General features: G+C 42.7%; 1 protein-coding gene across 1 annotated transcript in view; it reads left to right on the forward strand.

The window, feature by feature from the left end:
* ADAMTS18 (ADAM metallopeptidase with thrombospondin type 1 motif 18) overlaps window positions 1-21,840 on the forward strand; it is a 128,152-nt gene that overhangs the window by 62,735 nt on the left and 43,577 nt on the right. Inside the window, exons 5-11 of the mRNA XM_037144730.2 lie at window positions 393-586; window positions 840-923; window positions 2,479-2,638; window positions 3,891-3,996; window positions 6,885-7,022; window positions 8,951-9,104; window positions 17,091-17,186. Coding sequence (XP_037000625.2) covers window positions 393-586; window positions 840-923; window positions 2,479-2,638; window positions 3,891-3,996; window positions 6,885-7,022; window positions 8,951-9,104; window positions 17,091-17,186 — 932 coding nt within the window. The remainder of the gene's footprint in view (window positions 1-392; window positions 587-839; window positions 924-2,478; window positions 2,639-3,890; window positions 3,997-6,884; window positions 7,023-8,950; window positions 9,105-17,090; window positions 17,187-21,840) is intronic.

The raw sequence follows: 21,840 nt of genomic DNA on the forward strand, positions 1-21,840 counted from the left end.
CACAAAATTGATTTTTTTCTTGACCCACTTGAATTGTAGCGTTTTATTTACCCATTAGAGCATTTCTGAGTTACTGAATCCATTCATCCACCCACCTACCCCATGCATCTGCCCACTCATCCACCTGCTCATCCACTCACCCACCTGCCCATCCACCCACTCATCCACCCATCCACCCATCTATTCATCCATCCAAACTTCTATTGAATGAATCTTGCTGGACCACAAACTAAGTGCGGAGCCCCAGGACAGGCACTGATGGCATCACTTATCAGTAGCCTAGTGAAGTATTGGTTCTGTAGTCCTTCTCCTCCCCTCGTTCAGATGTCTGTCTACCTCACCCAAGTGTTCTGGACTGATACCCCGTTCAAATGCTCTTCCATTCACTGCAGATGCCCCAAAGCCTCCCACAGAGGACACCTATCTCAGGTTCGATGAATACGGGAGCACAGGGCGTCCCAGAAGGTCAGCTGGAAAGTCACAAAAGGGCCTAAACGTGGAGACCCTCGTGGTAGCAGACAAGAAAATGGTGGACAAGCACGGCAAGGCCAACGTCACCACGTACATCCTCACAGTCATGAACATGGTAAGGGAGGCGGTGGGACTGCCACCCTCCCAGAACCGCCAGATGGCAGAGGATTCCCTTGCATGGGCTCAATAGCAGCTCAATGCAATTTTACTGGAAAAAAAAATTGGATTTTGAGGAAATTGGCTTCATTGTACATGTAGTTGGTAAAATTAAAGCCTTTATACACATAAATACTTTTTATTGGTTTTTGTCCTCCCCAGTGTTGGCAATTTTCAGATTTGTTTATTTCTGGCTTCAATTGTTGCAACAGGTCTCCAGCCTGTTTAAAGACGGGACCATCGGAAGCGATATAAACATCGTGGTGGTGAGCCTCATTCTCCTGGAGCAAGAGCCTGTGAGTGGCACACATCATTTGTTTCTCCATTCGGGAGACACCTGTTAAACACCCAGCATGTGCCAGGCCTGTTCTTACTGGTCACTAGAAATTCAAACTCAAAAATATGCCGACCTTACCCTCCAGGAAAGTACAATCTAATAGGGTTGTGTATTCAAATAACTAAAACATCCCCAAATAATTGTTTATATACAAATGTGTATAATGTATTCATGCATATACAGTGACACATAAATTATGATTAAATATGCATGTGTACTATAAATGCAAATGTAAAATATACATCTTATATATAACAATATAAATAGACCTCATAAGGTAGGAGCATTTGATAATAAATGTAAGGATTAGTTGGATTTTACAAGTTGTATATGCTGAGAAATAGCAGGTATATGCAAAAGGACATTTTAAAAATATACTGAAGAAAAGTCATCAGACTGTAGTCAATGGACTGTCTCCAGCGTCATATTGGGCACTCCAGAGATAAACGAGGAATGTTGAACTGCCCTGAACTGATCACAGTGAGGTGCAAGACGAAGGCAGGGGGTAAATTATAAAATCAGCACATATATTAAAGTGCTAAATGGCAGACACTCATTGCTTTGCAGTGTTTCGATGTTAAATCTGTGTTTTTCTGAGGTGGGGATGACCAGTTTGCAGACTGTCGTGAGTACCCGGCAGCCTTTCATCTGCGTCTACAGCCCCAGTAACGTGAATGAGTAGAGCAGAGACTCAGAGGTCAGACAGAATCCACCTCCCTGCCCAGGTGTGTAGAGCTGCCGAGGTTCACAGTTTGCCAAATGGTTCTTGGAATTTCCGAAAGGCAGAAGGGGTGTGTGCTGTTTGGAAGGCACCTTGTCTTTGACCTTGGACGTACACTTCACTCAAGGACACGGAAGCCAGCAGCAGTCTAATCCACTCTAACTGGAGAGCCGCTCTAAAAACCCTGACCTTGACCCTAGTTGATAATTTTAAGCAAATGTTTTGACATAATTATTTCCAGGGTAGGTTCTACCTCTTCCTTTAGAATCTTGTAACTGTTTGTTTTTTTTTTCTTCATCCATTCAGGGAGCTTTCATTTGATTGGTTGGTTGATTGATCATAACCTGTGATATACCAAGCCCTTTAGTGGAAATTTCGAGAGAGCAGTAACTAAGCTATACTCATTACCTTCTCAGGCTCTATTGAAGAGGCTTTGGACTTTGTCACCATTCATTTATAATTACGTCCCAAAAGTTATAATACTTTTGTGTTACTAGCAAGACATGAACAAAGATGAACCTAGCCAGTCAGGTTATTGGTTATAGAAGTATCACTGGTCATCGGCTATACTACTTAACCTCTGCAGTTACTTTAAAATATCGTGAGAATTTATCCAAAATAATTTTTAGGTTTTTTTCTTTTTTTTTTTTTACCAATTGTCATCAACCTTAGCTCGAGTTGTTTCCTCTCCCTACAAACGAGCTATTTCTGTGTTTGCCTGTGGAAATGGACTGACTCAACGGTCCCATCTCTGTAACAGATTCACACTCTGCTTTGTGTGGGTTTCCCACAGGGAGGGTTATCGATCAACCATCACGCAGACCAGTCTCTGAATAGCTTTTGTCAGTGGCAGTCGGCCCTCGTTGGGAAGAATGGCAAGAGGCATGACCACGCCATCTTACTCACAGGATTTGACATTTGTTCCTGGAAGAATGAACCATGTGACACTTTAGGTATGGTATGAGCAGAAAACCCTCTTAGCTGAAAACACAGCAGGGCATGTTTTTATTGGGTGGGTGGCTCTTATGATCATTAATAAGGAGACCTAATATTTAAACCATGGGATATCTTTACTGGACCCTCTGGTGGATGTTGTTCTGTATAACTAAACTCAGCATGTAGTTTCTGTATTTTTTTCATTAACTCTGTTGATGCTTGTTGAGGCATGAGTTCTTTAACTGGACGCACTGTGGTTTATTTCATAAGCATCACAACTGCAGAGCTGGGTAGCGGAAGAGAGTTCGATTGGTCTCCATGGTATTTAACTGTGTTCCTTGGTAGCCATGTCTCCTTTAGAAAGTTACTTGACCTTCAAAGGACTCAGATCTTCTATACTTGTACAAGACATTGAGTAAACACCAAATCTTTTACATCTGTAGTGTATTTTCTCGTGTGTTCCACTGCATGCAGTAGGAATTCAACAGGTATTTTAATAGATGGTTGGTAGATCATTGCTGATGGTGGGAGTGGAGGTGGTGATGGAGCCGCCCATGATACTGCATTAGGTTCCCCGGGTGATCCCACATCTTGACCACAAGGTGGGTGCAGTCGATCCGCAAGTGTGTGTTTAACACTCACTGGTTATTAGGACTCAAATATGGGAGGACAGATGTTTACCACTATCATGTCATTCAAGATGCAATCCAGGATTGATTTTATACCTGCTTTTTGGAGGAAGCAGTTTTGGGAAACAGGAATATTTATCACATTATAGTGAACAGGAGAAAAATGAATTTGGTCTATTCACATTATTTAGGCATTTTCATGTTATGTACTTTAGAAATGGATCAGAATGTGTGTTTTCTTAGAAAATAAACCTTGCGCCTTGATGCTAATCCTACTGTTAAATGGGCATTTTGCAGTGGCTTAGCCATCATTTTAGCAGCTGCTCTGGCCCAAATAGTAAATTTAGATAATACATGTTCAGTGGTGCAGTATCCTATGTATAAAATGAGAATTACAATATTCAGACTGACTAAACAGGGTTGTGAGGAGGACCAATTGCTGATGATATCTTAAGAAAAAATATACAAAATTCTGCATTTATCTAATTAGACAGGCCAGTGTTTCCAGCCCTGCCCCCCCCAAATAAATCCATAAATGCATTAAACTAAAACTGTACAGAACGTTTTGAGGGCATAAGAAGTGATGAGGTACCTGTGTGTGTTCCCTGTGGACCAACATTTGAAACTGGTGTTTTGACAGGGTTCGCCCCCATCAGCGGGATGTGCAGTAAGTACCGAAGCTGCACCATCAACGAAGACACGGGGCTTGGCCTGGCCTTCACCATCGCTCACGAGTCAGGGCACAAGTAAGTGACCGTAAATGAAAGCTGGTTGGGTGATGCAATGGCATTGATCTAAGTGGTAGATCTCATGTAAATCTTAGAAGAAAGCCTGATGATAAGGAGGGCTCCATAAAGGCCATCACTGACATTGCTCTTTTTAAACAGCATTCGTTTAGTGGCCCCACAGTATTGCACTCTGCATAAATGGACTGCGGGTTGTCTAAGGGCTCCACTAGTCAGTTAGGCATTCGCTTATTTTCTTCCATGTTCTGCCAGAAATATCTATGGTTCATTACACAAAGGCAGTGATCATGGGGACGTGTCAATTCTCAGAATATAATGGCAGGCTGATGGTTTAAAACTTTTGATTGCATATTCTAAATATTCTTTTAGTTGGCATCGTTGCATGCACTTAATATTTTTTAACTGCTATCAGTAAATCTTTCTTCTGTGAGAATATAGTCAGAAATGAGGTATCAGAAACCCAGGAGAAATGAAACGAATTCATTTTATGAGGCATATCCTCTGGAGTGGGTACTATTCTGTGGTGAATTTTCAAACACTATTTGAGCAACAGCATCTACATTGGTATACGCATACTGCTTCACAAAATGACTAGTTCAAGGGCAAACTCTCTGCATGTATGAGTTCAGGATCGTTTCTCTGTGTGCCTCGTATTCAGCATTTATATTGAATGCTCATTTTCAGAGCATCCAATTAATTTCTGACTTAAAAATAAAAGCAAATGCCATCTATGCCACAACTATAATTTGTGATTGATATTTTGGTGTTAGTGTCTCAAGAGCTAAATGCATTATCTCTAGGAAATTTGAATCTTGACCATTACTATTAGCTAACAGTTTCCTAGAATTTTATGTATATACAAACTGCTTTCTTAGAAAGATGTGAATGAACCAATTTTACTGTGAGTGGTGGTTCAAAACTAGCCATTAGGCACAAGACCCTTTGTATAGAGCAGGAAATAAAATGATCTTTGGATGTCAAACATATGTGTCAATTTGTTTCAAATGAATGGGTCCAAATGAACAGGTCTCTCACCTTTCAAATTACTGGCCATTAAAAAATTTCATCACCCTTGGTTATGAGTTAAAATTAACCAAAATCAAAATCCAACATTTTAAGTAAGGAAAAACAAAGACATTCTCCAGATGGGGTGAGCAGAGAATGGTCACAATTAAAAGAAAGAACAGATACAAAAATAAAGCATACATACTCAGGTTCTAAGTAACATAACCTTACAGAGGTAAATTTCAAAACAGACGTTTCACGAGATATTGATATGGTTGTTGACATGAGCTAAAGAAAATGTGTATTTTGTAAAATACTGCTAAATCGAAGTAAATTAGAACTTTTAACATTTTTACATTCAAAATTCACTTTAAACTTGGTTTTCTTATGTCCATAAAACTCCACTGAAATGAAAACTTAATGATCATTTCCTCGATTCTTTCCTTTGGTACTTCATATAGAAATTTCCCTCTGCTTTTGACTTTCACCTATATGTTTAGGAGGGGCATCTTCCGGACTAACCCCCTTAGTTTCCTGGTTCAGCATAACGAAGAATTGAATAGGGCAAAGCTGAGGCGGAGAAGATGCTTTCCCTGAGTACACATTGAATTTAATAAATACTTAGTTATGAATTTGTCACCTGTAACTGGCTGGGGCATTCACTGATACAATCATGGCACACAGCTGTCTGGTGTGGCCTGCCTGATAAACAGAGAGGAAATGCTAGAAAAATGGCTATTTTCAGACATAAGTCACAACAGAATCCTATTTATGCTTATACTTACTAGTTTACATTATATTATATTATTTGGCATAGGCTAACTTCAAAGAATAACTATTAATAAAAGTATACCAGAATCACATGTTTCTTTCCACAAGAGTTATACCTGCCTCATGAAGATGTGTTCTTCAGAGGCGAATTATGCTCCTTTAAATAATTAGGTTGAGAACCATCTAAATTAATGATAAAATTGTTACATGTCTATCCTTTGCCTCCCTGGAACCACTAAAAGCTTTTTTGTGCACTGAATTTTTTGGAGATGGCAAAAGACAGCTGTTCTCTGACCCTCTACAACTCTAATGTGGCTGAAATTTGCTGTCTTTATGATGCATGTATCACATATGGGTCTATACATTACTGTCATATTTATTCTACCCGTCAGGAGATTTGGGGACAATGCAGGTGTAATGCACACAATTCCTAGGGAGTAAACCACCTAAAGGTATTTTTACACTGTGATCACTAGAACCTTCTGCAGTAAAATGGGACTGATCAAAGTTGTCTCATAAAATGCATTAAAAAAAAGCCCTATGTGTGTCTTCATTATATGAGTCCAACCACTCATTTTTAAAGATGTTTATGATTTAAGGGAGTTTGGTTACGGCAGAGTTTGTGATTTTAGGTAATGAACAGGTCATCATTAGGTTTATGTCGCACTTGCTCTATGAGCAAACAGTCTACCAGCGACTCACAGTCAGCTTCTCTCTGCCTCCCCGCTCCTCACTCTGAACTTCCTCATCACAGTTCACAGTTGGTGGCAGGGAAGAAGTGTCACCATTTGAAATAAAAGAATTTGACTCTCTCACCACCTCAACTTAGCTGAAAAATCTGGATGACCAAAATCTCCTCATTCTTAAAATACATGGCAGGTATACCATTCTTTTATTTAGCCAAGACACACTCTGACAAAGGACTCGGCATCTTTAAAATCTTCCCCAGGAATTTCACAACACTTTGTGTGGCAGCTCATTTTTGTCCTCCCCTGTCCGTTCAATCCTGACGGCTCGCTGCCTCTCAGCACACCGTTTTCCTCCTCTGGTTATAATTGGGGAAACGGGGTGTCCACAGAGGCTTTGTTGTCACGTTTGTTGCTGTGCCTCAGCTTTGGCATGATTCACGATGGAGAAGGCAACCCCTGCAGGAAGGCCGAGGGCAACATCATGTCTCCCACGCTGACTGGAAACAACGGGGTGTTTTCATGGTCTTCGTGCAGCCGGCAGTATCTCAAGAAATTCCTCAGGTAGGACAGGCCAAGGCCAAGGTTGCTCCCGGGTTTGGAGTGGGCCAGTCTGCAGTGTTCCACAGCTGCAAAAACAGATACTCGGCGGGAATAGCTCTTCACCTTCCAGTGAACAGAACTCAGATGATGGTGGTGATGATGATATTGTCACTGTTGGAAAGACAGATGAAAAGCCTGATATTGTGCTGTAGACTCACCACATGATGCCTCATTCAGCCCTCACAGCAGTCCTGTTATCTCCTCATCCTACAGTTGAGGAGATGGAGTCTTGTGAGGATAAGTGTGTTGCTTAAGGCCCTGCAGCTGGTAAATTGCAGACATAAGACTCACACTTAGGTCTGTTACGACCCAAAGATTTGTGCTTATCCTCTTTCTCCTCTATGACCTCCAGAGATTGCTAGATATAAATTGTTCTATATTATTACTAGTTATTGTTGTCAGTCTCTTACTGTGTCTAATTTATAAGCTTTGTCATAGGTACGAATGTGTAGGAAAAAGCAGTGTGTATATATGTAAGGTTCAGTGTTATCCGCGGGTTCAGGCATCCACTGGGGGTCTTGGAACATATCTCCACAGATAAGAGGGACACTACTGTACTTTTTTTTTTTTTACCTATACAACTGCATATTATTTACCAGTGCTTACAGAATTAGCAATATGCACAGCACAGGCAAAACTGATTAAATGTTGAGATGCCTAACACATGACATTCCCCAAAACAGTGAAAACTTGACAAAACTTGCTAACAATAAGCTTTGTCACGTAGATTTTTTTTTAGTTTTAAATCTACAATTTGGGGCCTGAAATGATCTTTTCTATCTCATGTGGGAATAAACATTATACATAAATCCAGGTCAACTCAATTTGCAGAGTGGGGCAGAAGTGGGTATACAGTTGTTCATATGGCAAGTAATGCAATCATTAATAATACAAAAATAAATTCTGTCTCACATCCTCACAACTACTTTGTGAAGCTACTTTTGACCCACCCTGTGGATGGAATTCTGTCATTTTTGTGATACAGTTAAATGCTTTTGGACGGCAATGATAACTGCAGTGAGCTGGACGCTTACTATGCTGTGTTATGCGCCTTCCTTTTTCTTACTGATCTTTGCAACGGCCTTCATGGAGTCATTGTCAGAAATGGGATGTCTAAGAATCGTGTGGTTGACTTGGACCCCATACACTGACTCCAAAGTCACACGTAACCACCATGCTGTTTTTAAACCCTCACAGACATTCTGGTCTAATTAAGCTGATGGAGATAAGGACTTTCTGGGAATACCGCTTCCATCAAGACTGCTTTTTTTTAAGACTGCTTTCTTTTTTCTTTTTTCTTTTTTTGTTAGCACATCCTTCAGAGAAATCGTTTTGCCTTATGCTCCCATGTGTTTTTTTCTCCTGATTTTTTTCAAAACCTTTATTCATTGTTTTACTTGTAAAGGTCAATTGGGGTAAAGTATCTTTGACTACTACCCCATTATCTGTAAAAAATATATAAGGCATGATTTTAAACTCCATGAAAATAGACACTCTCTCCCTGCCTGGTTCACGCTATGCCTGTAGTGATTAGCATAACGCTGTCCACAGAGTAGGCACTCAACAGAAACGTGTTGGGTATTGTTGAACAAGAGGATTGGGGGACGTTTTCAAGTGCGTTGATCTTTCCCATCTCTTAGCCGGCCACACAGGTCCCTTAGGGGTCTCTAACTTCAGTACCACGTGGAACCCCTTAGGGATGTATCAATTCCACCTTCTCAGGACGAAACTCACTATTTGGAATAAATATACATTTTCATTTTAAGCACATATCTATTTCTCTAGCCATGTCATGTTTTTCATTACATGAATGCATTTAGAGGTGTATTATTTTAAGTGGCAGATCGCAGATAAGCAAGATAATTAATAAGGATGTGTTGTCACTGCAGTACACCACAGGCTGGGTGTCTGGTGGATGAGCCCAAGCAAACAGGACAGTATAAATATCCGGACAAACTGCCAGGACAGATTTATGATGCTGACACACAGTGCAAGTGGCAATTTGGAGCAAAAGCCAAGTTATGCAGCCTTGGTTTTGTGAAGGTATGTTTGCTTGCCATGCGAAATGCACATTAAGATCCTGCAATGTGTCTGTGTACCTAACCGAAGTATAAACATTTAGTTTGCTAAGGCCAAGGGTTAGAGTCTGGGTTATCTCAAACATGTCAGTTGTTTGGCATGATAATTAAGTAGCAATTTAACCAGCAATGAATTACCCCGTCTGATCCCCCTAGACCGTGCCTGGTTTTAGTATATCAGACTTGCATCCTTGAAAGAACATTCCTCTACTGTAGATGAAGATTTTTGTCACAAGCAGTAAATCTGCATTCAATAGCTTTACCTCCTGCTCATCTCTGTTTTTTGCATCATTATGTTCACGTTCTCTTTCAGTGTGAATTTTTTGACATAATCATCCCCCAAAATACATATAGGTGCCTTTTACATGATACAATAATACTTTATGGCAGCCAACTTTTTTTGATATGTAAAATTTAATGTATATCTTGAGCAATCTTAAGATATTTGTCAAGTCTTTTGAGTGAGTAGGGATGGGAAAAACACTGTTCCAGTCGGTCAAAACCATGTCCCTGACAATCTCAACCTCGCTGAGAAAGCAGATGCCCTGCTAAGCTGTTTTATCATGAGTACCCAAAGAGAAACATGGAAAGGCTAGGTCTGGATGCAGGGGAATTATGGAGTTTCATAGCTCATTTTCCCTCCTCTGTTCTCACTATTCCTCTTTTTACTCCTTTTATTTTCTGCTTCTTCCTCTTCTTCCACCCACTGACCATCACACCATCATCACCACCACCATTACCACTACCATTACCACTACCATCACCACCATCACCATCATTACCACCATCACCACTACCATCACCATCATCATCACCACCATCACCACTACCATCACCATCATCATTACCATCACCATCATCACCACTACCATCACCATCATCATCACCATCACCACTACCACCACCATCACCACTACCATCACCATCATCATTACCATCACCATCATCACCACTACCATCACCATCATCATTACCATCACCACCACTATCATCACCACCATCACCATCATCACCACCATCACCACCATCACCACTACCATCACCATCATCATCACCACCATCATCATCACCATCATCACCACTACCATCACCATCATCACCACTACCATCACCATCATCACGATCATCATCATCACCACCATCACCATCATTACCAACAGCACCACCAGCATCGTGACTACCGCCAGCAGCACTGCCGCCACCCCCACTGTCACCACTTCGTTACCATTTACCACCATCACCTCAGCAGTTGCCGAGTGAGTCTCTGCTCCACAGAAAACATTCTACTTCGACTTCTTCTATTTTTCTGCAGCCTCCGCAAAAACCTCAGAGAATGTATTTAATTTGCCCAAAGTCACAAAACTTTTAAATATGGTACCTAGACAAAATGCATCACCAACACTGATGTTAAGCCTCCTCCTCTCTGTTAGTTAATACCAGTGTTTCCTAACCTTTGATCATTAACATTCACATTCGGCCATTAACAATTACCTTCATTAGTTATGTTGTGTCTCTTTTTTTATTATCCACTTGTTGCTTTTCTATAAAACAATTCACTTAAAAAATATAAGTTCACACCTAGGAAATAATAACCATTCAATCACAGGTTCGATATGGGATTACATATCTTTCTAATACAATTTAAATGCATAACTATTAGAAAAGTTGACACATATACCTTTCGGTGTGTCCTCCATGGTTCGTGGGCCTGTATGATATCTATAAATTAATAAATATATAAGTATTTCAAATTGCCCATTAAGTTGATGCATTTGGCAGAATTAAGTGGCTATTCTCTTTGTTGAAAATGGTTGCTACATTTGTCTCCTGGTTACTTCATTCTTAAAAGATTCACTAACTTATTCGTTAATCAAATATTTATAAAGCACTTACTATGCAGTAAATGCACAGTTGGTAATGAGACTGATTTTCTTTAGAACTATGAAGCAACTTTCCAGAATGACTGTCATTCCTTCAGGATCGTACATTCAACAAACATTTGTGGGGTGCATGTTCTATGTCAGACAGTGATCAGAGCTTAAATAAGCATTCTTAAAATATAGATCTTTTTTCTAAAAATACCATATTTTGAAAGACAGAATCTCAGTGTTGTGGTCTTCCCTGGGAAGCAGAGCAAAGGGAAATGGAAATTCCAGACTAAAGGACTGAGTAAAATAAGGAAAGACGCATGCCCTGACCGGGTGGCTTGCTTGGTCGGAGCATTGTTCTGTACACCAAGAAGTTGTCCAGCCAGGCACATACCTAGGCTGTAGGTTCAATCCCCGTAGGAGCGCACACCTATCAATGTCTCTGCCCCTCCCTGTCTTTCTTTTCCTCCCTCCCTCCCTCCCTCCCTCCTTTCCTTTCTCTCTTCCTTCTCTCTAGAATCAATCCATCAATATATCCTTGGTTGAGTATTTTTAAAAAGAAAACAACAAGGAAAGGCACAGAGATGGGAAAGCCTGGCAGGGCGGGGAGGTCGACTGAGGGACGATGACTTGAAGATGACTATGAGGTAGAGAGGCGGGTCGGTGGTGGACCCTGAATGTGGAATACACCCCCACCCCCCGCCATCTGCTGTCGATGACCTTTGGTGTTATTCTCAAGCCTACTTATAACTTGAACATGACTCCATCTCTGGGCACCATAAATAGGTCCCTGCCAGGCTGTAAGTAGGAGGGGTCCTGTTCATCCTGTTGGTCGCAACAGGTTAGACCAGCTCCATCCACCCAAGAGAAGCATGAGGTTTCTCTTCAGGGTCTCCATGGGCCTGTCGTTATGTTCCTTCCTGACCTTTTCTCCTGACCACCTGTGTTTTTTTCTCTGTACCTCCTGGAAAGGCAGTTTTGCGTAGTGTTTAGAAGCAACAAAAAGGGAAAAAATAAACGATCATTGCAAAAAGTTGATTTGGTCTTTATTGTGTTTTTTCCATTACATTTAGTCCCCCCAGCAATCACCACACTGTTGTCCATGCCCTTGAGTCCCTTTTCCTTTTTTCTCAACCCCTCCACCCTCCTATTCCTCCCACCCCCCCAATAGCTGTCATCCTGCTCTCCATCTAACAAAGTGTCCTCTCAAACCAGCAGGTGCAGTGTATCAGCATCACCTAGAACTTGGTAGAAATGCAAATGCTCAGGTCTCCTCTCAGGCCTAGTAAATAAGAACCTTTGCACGTGGGGCCTGCCAATCTGTGCTTGAACAAGGGCTCCAGGTCATCCGGATGCACACGCAAGATGGAGGGCTATTGCATTAGACCATCTTAAATTTGAAACTCTCTCTCTCTCTCTCTCTCTCTCTCTCTCTCTCTGGCATTGGGAGTTAGACCTGAGTTTAAAACCCTATTCCTCCCCTTCCTAGAACCCTGGAGAAATGACTCCGCTACTCTCAGCTCTCATGTTCACATTCATAAGATAAGCCTAATAATTCTTCCCTGGTCATTGCGAGGATTAATCTTTTGGTGTAGCTTCACCACTCAATAAATAATAAGGGTTTTCTACTTGCCTCCTCCTCCGTCTCCAGTAGCATCATCACCGTCACGTCTGGCTGTCCTCTCACAGTGGCCACTGTTATCACCCGTCCCGTCTTTCCTCCTCCTCCTCCTCCAGACTCACAGTTTGCCTCTTCAGCACACCAGGCTGGATGTCTGTTTCCTTTCACCGTGCTCGAGAAAATGAGTCCATGTGGGTAATGGCTGCACAGTCTTAGACAGACCTGAAGGAGGGAGAACTTGCATTGGACTATTATGTACTTATTAAATGCTTACCGACGCAGTGAGTGATTCAGTGCTTTCTGCCAGAATGCCCCAAGCTGTATGGAAGGCTGACCAAGGCTTCCGTGCTGGTCATTCTACCGTGTTAGGAATGAGCAGCCCGTACTCTGTACCTCACTCAGTAGCCAGCACAGCTGCCATCACGTAGCAGGAGCTCCGTAAATGTTCATGTACAGCCACACCAAGAGGGTCTGAAGCAGAACGGGGATTATGGGGAAGGTGTTCGAACTCTCCTGAATATTTTCAGGCCTGTCACTTCAGAGAGCATTCCCTTCCAAGGAAAAGGCATGCCGAATATAGTAGGAGGGGCATCTATTTCTTCTGTCAAGAATTGGACATTGGGACCAAAGAATGGAGAATAAAGAGTAACTTTCTAGCCCCGGCTGGTGTGGCTCATTTGGTTGGAGTATCATCCTGTAGCTGAAAGGTTGTGGGTTCGATTCCAGGTCAGGGCACATACCCAGGTTGCAGGTTTGGTTCCCTGGTCTGGGTGCATAGGGGAGGTAAACAATCGATGCTTCTCTCCTGCACTGATGTTTCTCTGTCTCCTTCTCTCTATCTCTAAAAGCAATGAAAACCTGTCCTTGTGTGAGGATAAGGAAAAAGAGTAACCTCCTAGTATCTAAATCACACCTCCTTTGTAATCTACTAAATTGACTACGTCACAGTTCAACTTCTTTAACTTCCCCAGGGACTTGTGTTCCAACCGGGATGATGCCCTGCTCTCCTATCCGCAGGCCTTTGTGTGTGTGCTGTTCATCTAGAAAGCTGCACGGTCACCCATGTGACAAATATCTAATCCTTTTTTTACTGTTGTGAAAGATTCAGCTCAAGTGTTTTTCCCTCCAGGAGGTCTAAACATTCCTTTCTCTGGCCTCCATCTCTGCCCTATGCATCACCATCGAAACCTGGTGACCCTGTATTACAACTGTTCATGAAGACCTCTTGTCCCAGTAGGTGGACGGTATCTGCAGCACCCAGCACGCTCCTGACATATTGGCAAATACTCAGTAGTTGCTGGGTTTTCAGTGGTAACCGAAGAAAACATTTTTAAGTGCTCCCGTTTTCATGAAGTGGAGGATTTGGCCTCTGTCCCCTTCTCATCTCTCCTCAAGGAGATGGGAGTGACTTCTCTGAGAGAAAGGGCGGAGTCAGAGGTGAATCAGCGATTTATTGATCCAGATTCTAGCAGTAGGAGGAGTCATAAAGCTGGGGAAGGCTGGACTTGGAAGAGGTTTGAGGGAAGAGGCAGACGGAGAATTTCGTTTTGGACGTGTTAAGTTTGAGATGCTTCATAAAATTTGATTTGCCATTAACATTTTTAGCATGTCAAGTTCTACTTACAGGGACATCTGTCCTTTGGAATACAACTGGCGAACACAGCCCAGCAGTGACAGGAGAGGATAATGTACGGCACTGAGACGCTTTTCTCAAAAATCACATCCAGGCAACAGGAGACCCTGAAGTCTCTGTGGGTCTGTCCTTTTCCCTTAAATTATGACTTAAGTCTAGGGAATTATAGATAAGAAAAAGTTAGTTGAATGTGCTGGGGAAAAAAAGAGAGAAGAACCAGCAAAAAAGTGCAAACTCTCATTTCTGCTTACTTTGAAAGGGAGCATGTAGTTGGCTATAATTACGTTTGACTTCTGCACTTCACCGCAAAAGAAATAACATGTTCATGCAGCCTGCCTTACTTCACTCTGGAGTCCCTGTGTTTCATGTTTTGCTTTTTTCTCCTGGTCTTCTCCAGCTGCCCCTTTCCCTTTGCCTGTGGCTTGGCATTGACTGTGGAATTGGGGCCTCTCCTCTCGGGTCTGCCCTGGAGTCAGTCCGGTGGCTGCCACATAGGCAAAGGGTGTGCATTATGGCTTTCTTCTGGTGTAAGAAGGAAAACAATTTAATTCTGAAAGGCTTTCTCACTGTGGCTCTCATCGTTTCGACAGTTGTGTCCGCTCTTCCGTGTTGATGGAGACTGTTCTTTTCCCCATGGACGCGTCCCCCTCAGGCCCAGGGCGGCACACAGAGGGTGGCACACAGAGACAAGTACCTGAGCACAGTGCCTCTTGTGCTTCTCGCTAATGCCAGTGGCAGATCCACTTCCACGGGAAACATTCACATGTTTCAGATCAGATACTGTGTCCTCTGAGCTGTTTGGAGCTTTGGAACTGGTGTGCGTGGTACAAGCAGTGTCCTGAATGTGCTCCCAGCTTCTTCAAGGTGGGCGCCAGGATGTTGTGGTCCTGCAAGAGCAGGCATCTGTCTCCGGTCTCCCTGTGTTTTCTTTTCTCAGTCCTGTGGGAAACTTTTGGTGAAATATTTCTAAGCATGTTCTTACCATATTTTCTAACCATGAAGTCTATACTAGCTGAACTGCCTGGGAAATTGGGTGCCTACTTAATGGAATTTTCAGGGTTTCAACAAGTGATCACAAAAATCATTTTGTTTCCTCCTTGGTTGTTAATATTTTCCCCAAAATATATGTGTTCCCACTTCTACCATAGTAAACAATGTAGCAAACAAAATGGAGTCACTTTGACGTTTCATGGGTTTTGATATTCCATTAGCGATGTCATTCTGAAGAGCAGCTTGAACTGTTTGAGCTAGAAGGAATCTGGTTCCGTTCCCTTACTTTGTAGATCAGGGACTGAGACCTGGAGAATTGACTGCTTTCTACCATCTGTGGATGGCAAAGCCCGGTCCAGAGCAGTGGTCAAGGATCTGCACTCTGGAGTCAGGCCATTGGAGTCTGGCTTTGCCACTTACCAGCTCCGTGACTTCACCGCATTGAGTGGGTCAGTAGCTTCCTCAGTGTCCTCATTCAAGTGAGTTTTTATGAGGCACTGGCTCAGTGTCCAGCTCTAAATGGTGTCAGTCACAGCATTAGTTTCCTGTGGCTGCCGTGATAAATTTCCAGTCTTAGTGGGTTAAAAACACACACATTTGCTTTCTGATGGGTCCGGAGGCAGACACCTGAGCCGACACGGGTCTCACGGGCTCAGACCAGGTGCTGGCAGGGTGGTGCTCCTTCCGGAGGCTCTAGAAGAGAAGCCGTTCTCTTGCCTTCCCGAGCTTCCAGAGGCTTCCTGAATCCCCTGGCATGTGGACGCTTCCTCCATCCTCAAAGGCAGAGGCATCCCCCGGTCTTCCTCACTCTCTCCTGTTCTCTTCTGAGGACCCTTGTGATGACCTGGGGCCCTTCTGGGAGATTTAAGATAGTCTCTCCATCTCAAGGTGAACTGATTAGGCATCTTAATCTTTTAATCTTTTTAAAAGATTCTATTTATCTTCAGAGAGAGGGGAAAGAAGGGAGACAGAGAAGGAGAGAAGCATCAGTGTGTCTTGCCTCTCACGCGCCCCCCATGGGAGACCCAGCCCACAACCCAACATGTGCCCTGATTGGGAAATGAACCAGTGACCCTTTGGTTCGTAGGTTGGCACTCCATCCACTGAGCCGCACCAGCCAGGGTGGCAACTGTAATTCTGTTCATAATGTTAATTCTTCTTTGCTGTGTAACCTCACATATTCAGTTTCCAGGGATTAGGAGGTTGTGGTCATGGCGGGGGGCGGGCAGTGCATTATTCTGCCTGCTACAGTCCAGCACGGGAGTTTATTTAGTAGATCTCGTGTGAGAATTAAATTGTCTCAATGGTTGAAAATTAATAAAAGATAAAGAAGGTAATGACAGTGATTACTTACATCATTTATCCTGGAGAGCAAGCCTGTAGGGGCAAGTGCTAATTTGATCACTGTGTCACAGAGGAAGAAACTTCAAGACAAGGCTTCTGGAACATTTCCTTAGAGCACGAGACCTGGAATTCCAGGACAAGGATTTGAATCGGGCTTAACCTCAGTCTTAGCGTGTTCTCCTTTGCTGGTTGCTATATTGTTGTTGTTTTTGTTGTTATTAGAAATGAGATCTCTTGGTTTCAAGACAAATGGTCTTTCATTTAACTATTATTACCCCCCAGTCATTCCTAAACATCCATGAACATGCAGGTAGTGTAGAAACTTCATTGGTTAGAACATACTACTGGTTACCTGGCTACCACCAACTTCACATGCCTCTGCTCTCTGGATACCGTCTCCTTTTGGACACCTCACAATGAATTATGTGCAAAAGGCTTTGGATATTTTTGTTTTTATTGTACTATTATCCTTACGAGTTTCTTCTTTCCTTGCAGGACATTTGCAAGTCACTTTGGTGCCATCGAGTGGGCCACAGGTGTGAGACCAAGTTTATGCCTGCAGCGGAAGGGACCGTTTGTGGCTTGAGTATGGTAAACTGCATACGTGGTAGTTTTTTAGTTCTAGAAACTCGATGGAGCATGGGACCTAAACTCTTGCTGCTGTGACCTCAGAACGGAACACCTTAGCCATGTGCGTTTTCTGGCTTCTCTTTAACCAGCGTTATCTGGGACTCGTCTAAATGTCATGCTAGCATAACCTAGTTGGCTCAATTCGTTAAGATTTTTTTTTTTTTTTACTTTTTGCCTTTGTTTTTCTTTTTTAAATGGAAATTTGGATAAAAACATTTCTCTTTCAATGAGCTGGTAGGTTGCATTGTATGCTGTTTGTGTTTTAAACTTGATTCAGCATAGAAAGGCCTCAGGGAGCAGATGGCCCTTTGAGTAGCAAAGAAAAGACTGTCCCTCCGTACAAGGCCCTTACTCATGATCCCCAGGACCCGCCACGGAGCCTGTGACATGCCTGTCACATGTAGGGACCTGTGTGGAAGGGTAAGCTGTGTCTCCATCCATGGCATGTCTGCCTGCTAGCCAGCATCTCCCACCCTGTGTACCGCTCCCATTAGGGAAGATAATGGGAGATTTTTGTGTTTTGCGTGAAGAACTCGCACATATTAGTTTCTGTTCTTCTTCCCCTTTCCCAGTAGAATCTGGAGGGAAAGGTGCAATTGAAGTACGGCAAATGGTCCAGATTGGGGTGTTCCTTTGAAAGACCAAGACAGGGGAGCAATGAATGATGAAAGATCATATGATGCCCCAGGACTTCTCTGCCTCTGCTTCTGGTCTCTCGGGGGCAGCACAGGCCTGCGCAGAAGAAATGGCCACTGAAAGTGAATTCGATCCCACAGTGGTTTCCTGACTACCACATATCAGAGACAGAAAGCTCTGGGGGCACACAGACGAATAGAACTCAGTTTTATCTCTTCAAGAACTCACAATCTCGTGAGCAAACCTGTGCAGAAGCCAATAACTCGAACTTTCTGTATAAACATACCTTCTTTAAGCACAGAATTGCTATTCAGGCCCAAATGAGTGAGAAGCGAGCCTTACTGAGGATGGGGTGTGCACTCGGAACGCACTGCAATGCGTGGGCACACCCAGGCGGGTGTCGGAACTTGAACTGAAGTTCTTCAGTTGAGTGAGAGGCTGTCAGGGACAGAGGAACACAGAGGCAGGGATAGAACACACACGAGTGAATGCGCCAAGAAGTGCTTTCTGAGATTTGCTAAGTCATTTGTTCAGCATCTCTTACCAGATTTGTAATTTCGAACTCTAATGAAAATAAACATTTAAAAATTGAGGCATCAAAATGCAAGTTTTAATTAGATGCACCTGCCTTAGGAAACCCCCATAAGGGCTCTCATGGGAAGCCTGCCTCCGAGGGTGTCAGCTATGACGACACAGGCAATGAGTTAACCGCGTGACAGAGTACAGCTACACTTCAAGTCATTTATATATATAAAAAGAGCACTTCTTTTTTTAAAAAAGATTTTATTTATTTATCTTTAGAGGGGAAAGGAAGGAGAGAGGGAGAGAAACATCAATGTATGGTTGCCTTTCATGCATCCCCTTCTGGGAACTGGCCTGCAACCCAGGCATGTACCCTGACTTGGAATCGAACCACAGTTGTTTGGTTTGTAAGCCTGTGCTCAATTCACTGAGCTACACCAGCCAGGGCAAGTCATTTATATTTTTAAAGCATCAAAATTGAGAACTTGAAACTTGTCATAGGTATTTTTGTCATTAAGAAAGCAGCAGCATTAAACATAAGAGGGATGTACAAGAAAAGATTGACATAATAAATGAGGAACATAAGTGACCATGGCATAGGTCTCAGGTTTATTATATGAACACCCCCACGATGTAGGTCCCGGGGGATAAAGTGCCCTTGGGTTAGACTCCAGCTAATATAACATGAGACAGACCATGCCAGGGCTTAGAACGCAGATGTCCTAATACTGTTTTCCACACCCCACTATTTTAGAAGACCAGACTATGGATATACCAAGGTCTGTCTGGAAAGTGTCCAGCCATGGTGTAGGAAAAATGGAGACATTTATAGAAGAAGATACAAGATATAAGAAAGATTGTACATAGGACAGTGATGCCTCAGTCTCCTTCAAAGTAGGCACCTTGGGACCTCACACTGTTCTCCCAATCACCATCAGCTATCCTGTTGTACTTTCCTGAATCTCACTGACAGTCTGAAATCTCTTCCCTTTCAAAGGGGATTTTAGTTTTGGGAAAAGCCAGAAAGAAGTTGCAGGGTGCCAGATCTGGGCTGTAGAGGGGCTGAGTCACCTGGGTGATTTGATGATTTGCCATAAAACTCTGCACAGGATGTGATGCGTGAGTGGCACATTGTCCTTAGGAAGCTGCCAGTCACCACATGCCCATAGCCATGTCCTTCTGAATCATTCCAGGAGTTTCCGTAGAGGAATGTTCAAGTGTAACACAAGATTTGATGTAGATGTGTCGCTCTATTTGCTCAATCATTTTGAATGGAATGGCCACACAGTGCATGTGCTCATTCAATGGCATCTACCTTCCTCGCTGACCAGCACAGGGTAGTCATCATTGTCCACACATGCACATTCCAGTCCACTCTCCTTGGCTGCCAAGTTACGATCATGTCATGCAAACCATTCTTGTTATATTAACAATGGCTGGACTTTTTCCGGATAGACCTCGTAAACACTGGGAGAAAGCTCTCAACTGTAAGGCCACCCTCAGTAGAAAGCATTTGATAAATTTCACCCATCATCCCTGCAGTAAAATTATTTCTCATTCACATACATGGTTCTCAGACTCTCCCTTCACTGGAGGATGTAACTGGCTATGTAATTGGACTGCAAACTCCAGGAGGTCAGGCCATGTCTTACCCAGGCTTTATCCTGAGGGTCTTGCAAAGTAGCAGCTACTCTGTGTGTTATTTCTTCATAACTGGGACCCAGCTGAATCCTCCCCCATCTTTCTCCAGTCCCTCCCTCATGCTTCAGGGATAACTGTACCATGAATGCTCAGTATGTATGTGAGGTTGTGAAAGCCACTTCCTTTCATCTAGGTTATGTGAGCAAGGAAAGAAAGCCTTGTGCTTGCTCTCTATCATAAAAGACATTTGCCCAAGTCACGACTATTCACTCTGAAATTAGAAGCAGTACTAGGAATACATCTGTGTGAACAGAAAAAGTTACATGGGTATCTATTTTATATTGGGTTGGCCAAAAAGTTCATTTGGTTTTTCCATAAGATGGCTCTCGTGGTGCTTAGTTGTCTTTAATTTCACTTGAAACAGTTTTGTTAGATGGTATTGTGACAGCTGTCATATCAGCTTGCATTGAAAAAAACTTATCAAAATGGCTGAATTTTTGAGTAGCAATCTTAATATTAAAGAAAGTATACAATATTTGTGGCATATTGTGCTTTATTATTTCAAGGTAAAGACACAACTGAAATACAAAAAGATTTGTGCAGTGTATAGAGAAGGTGCTGTGACTGATCAAGTGTGTTAAAAGTGGTTTGCAAAGTTTCGTGCTGGAGGTTCCTTGCTGGACAATGCTCCATGGTCTGGTAGACCAGTTGAAGTTCACAGCCACCAAATTTCAGGACATTAATCGAGAACAATCAATGTTATACCATGTGGGGAGACGGCTGACATACTCAAAATACCCAAATCAATAAAAATTATTGATGAAAATGAACAATGTGTCTTGTATTTTACAGGAAAAACCATCCAGACTCTTTGGCCAACCCAATATTTGTACATTCTGTGTAAAATTTTATACATACATGTAGACTATGCATGTATGGGTATGTGTTTCTATATATTCCTGATTCCTGTACAAACGGAAAAACCCAGAGGAGACCGTCAGTACTAAGATGAATAGTAGAATTAAATAAAGTCAAAATAATTGAAGAGTTGGAACAGATCTAAAAACCACATTTCTAAAAAAAGAAAGAAAGAAAGAAAGAAATTAGATCAGAGTTCAGATACCTTGGTGGGTGGTTTGCCTCTGAGGAGAAAAGTCTATGTGTCTGAGTTTAAATCTAGCCCCTGTGCAGCTACGTGGGTAGATGTGTGACCCTGAACAAGTTACTTAGTTTCTCTTTGCTAGATTTCTCTCATCCAGAAAACAGTTATTAACCACAAACACGCTGCGGGAGGATTGCATTAGATATGCACGTGAAGTCTCCCTCCTTCCCCTGCCTGCACCACTGGGCACACACACAACTTCCTAAACTGGAGCTGTGGTGCTGGTTGTGGGCTATTGTTGTCATGTTGTCTCAGCCACTGAGCCCTGTGCAGGAGGACGCAGGGGCCCCAGGTAGGAAAGAGTCAGATTCTTACTTATGGTAGACAAAATCCTCAAATGACCCATTGTACCTCACCACTCAGTCCTCAACCGTGTTGTACGATTTTGTGCAAGCTCTGAAATGGCAGTTAATCCAAGGGAGAGAAAAATTATAAACAGAAGAATTCATCAGTTTCGTGGCAAGAATGTGGCAAGACAGGAAGCAATGTGTCGACCTAGACAGAGTGCACTAGCAACACAATAAACAGCCACGAGGCAAACGTATCATGGGAGAAAAGTGAAGATTTGAAAATCAAATCTCCCCATGATTCTGTACCTGACGCCCCTCTCCTCGGTGAAACCTGGTGCGGTCCACACTCCAGCCCTTTGGATCT

The sequence above is a fragment of the Artibeus jamaicensis genome, unplaced genomic scaffold, assembly GCF_021234435.1.
Source record: "Artibeus jamaicensis isolate MK-2021 breed Jamaican fruit bat unplaced genomic scaffold, CSHL_Jam_final contig_464, whole genome shotgun sequence".
Classification (NCBI taxonomy): Eukaryota; Metazoa; Chordata; class Mammalia; order Chiroptera; family Phyllostomidae; genus Artibeus; species Artibeus jamaicensis.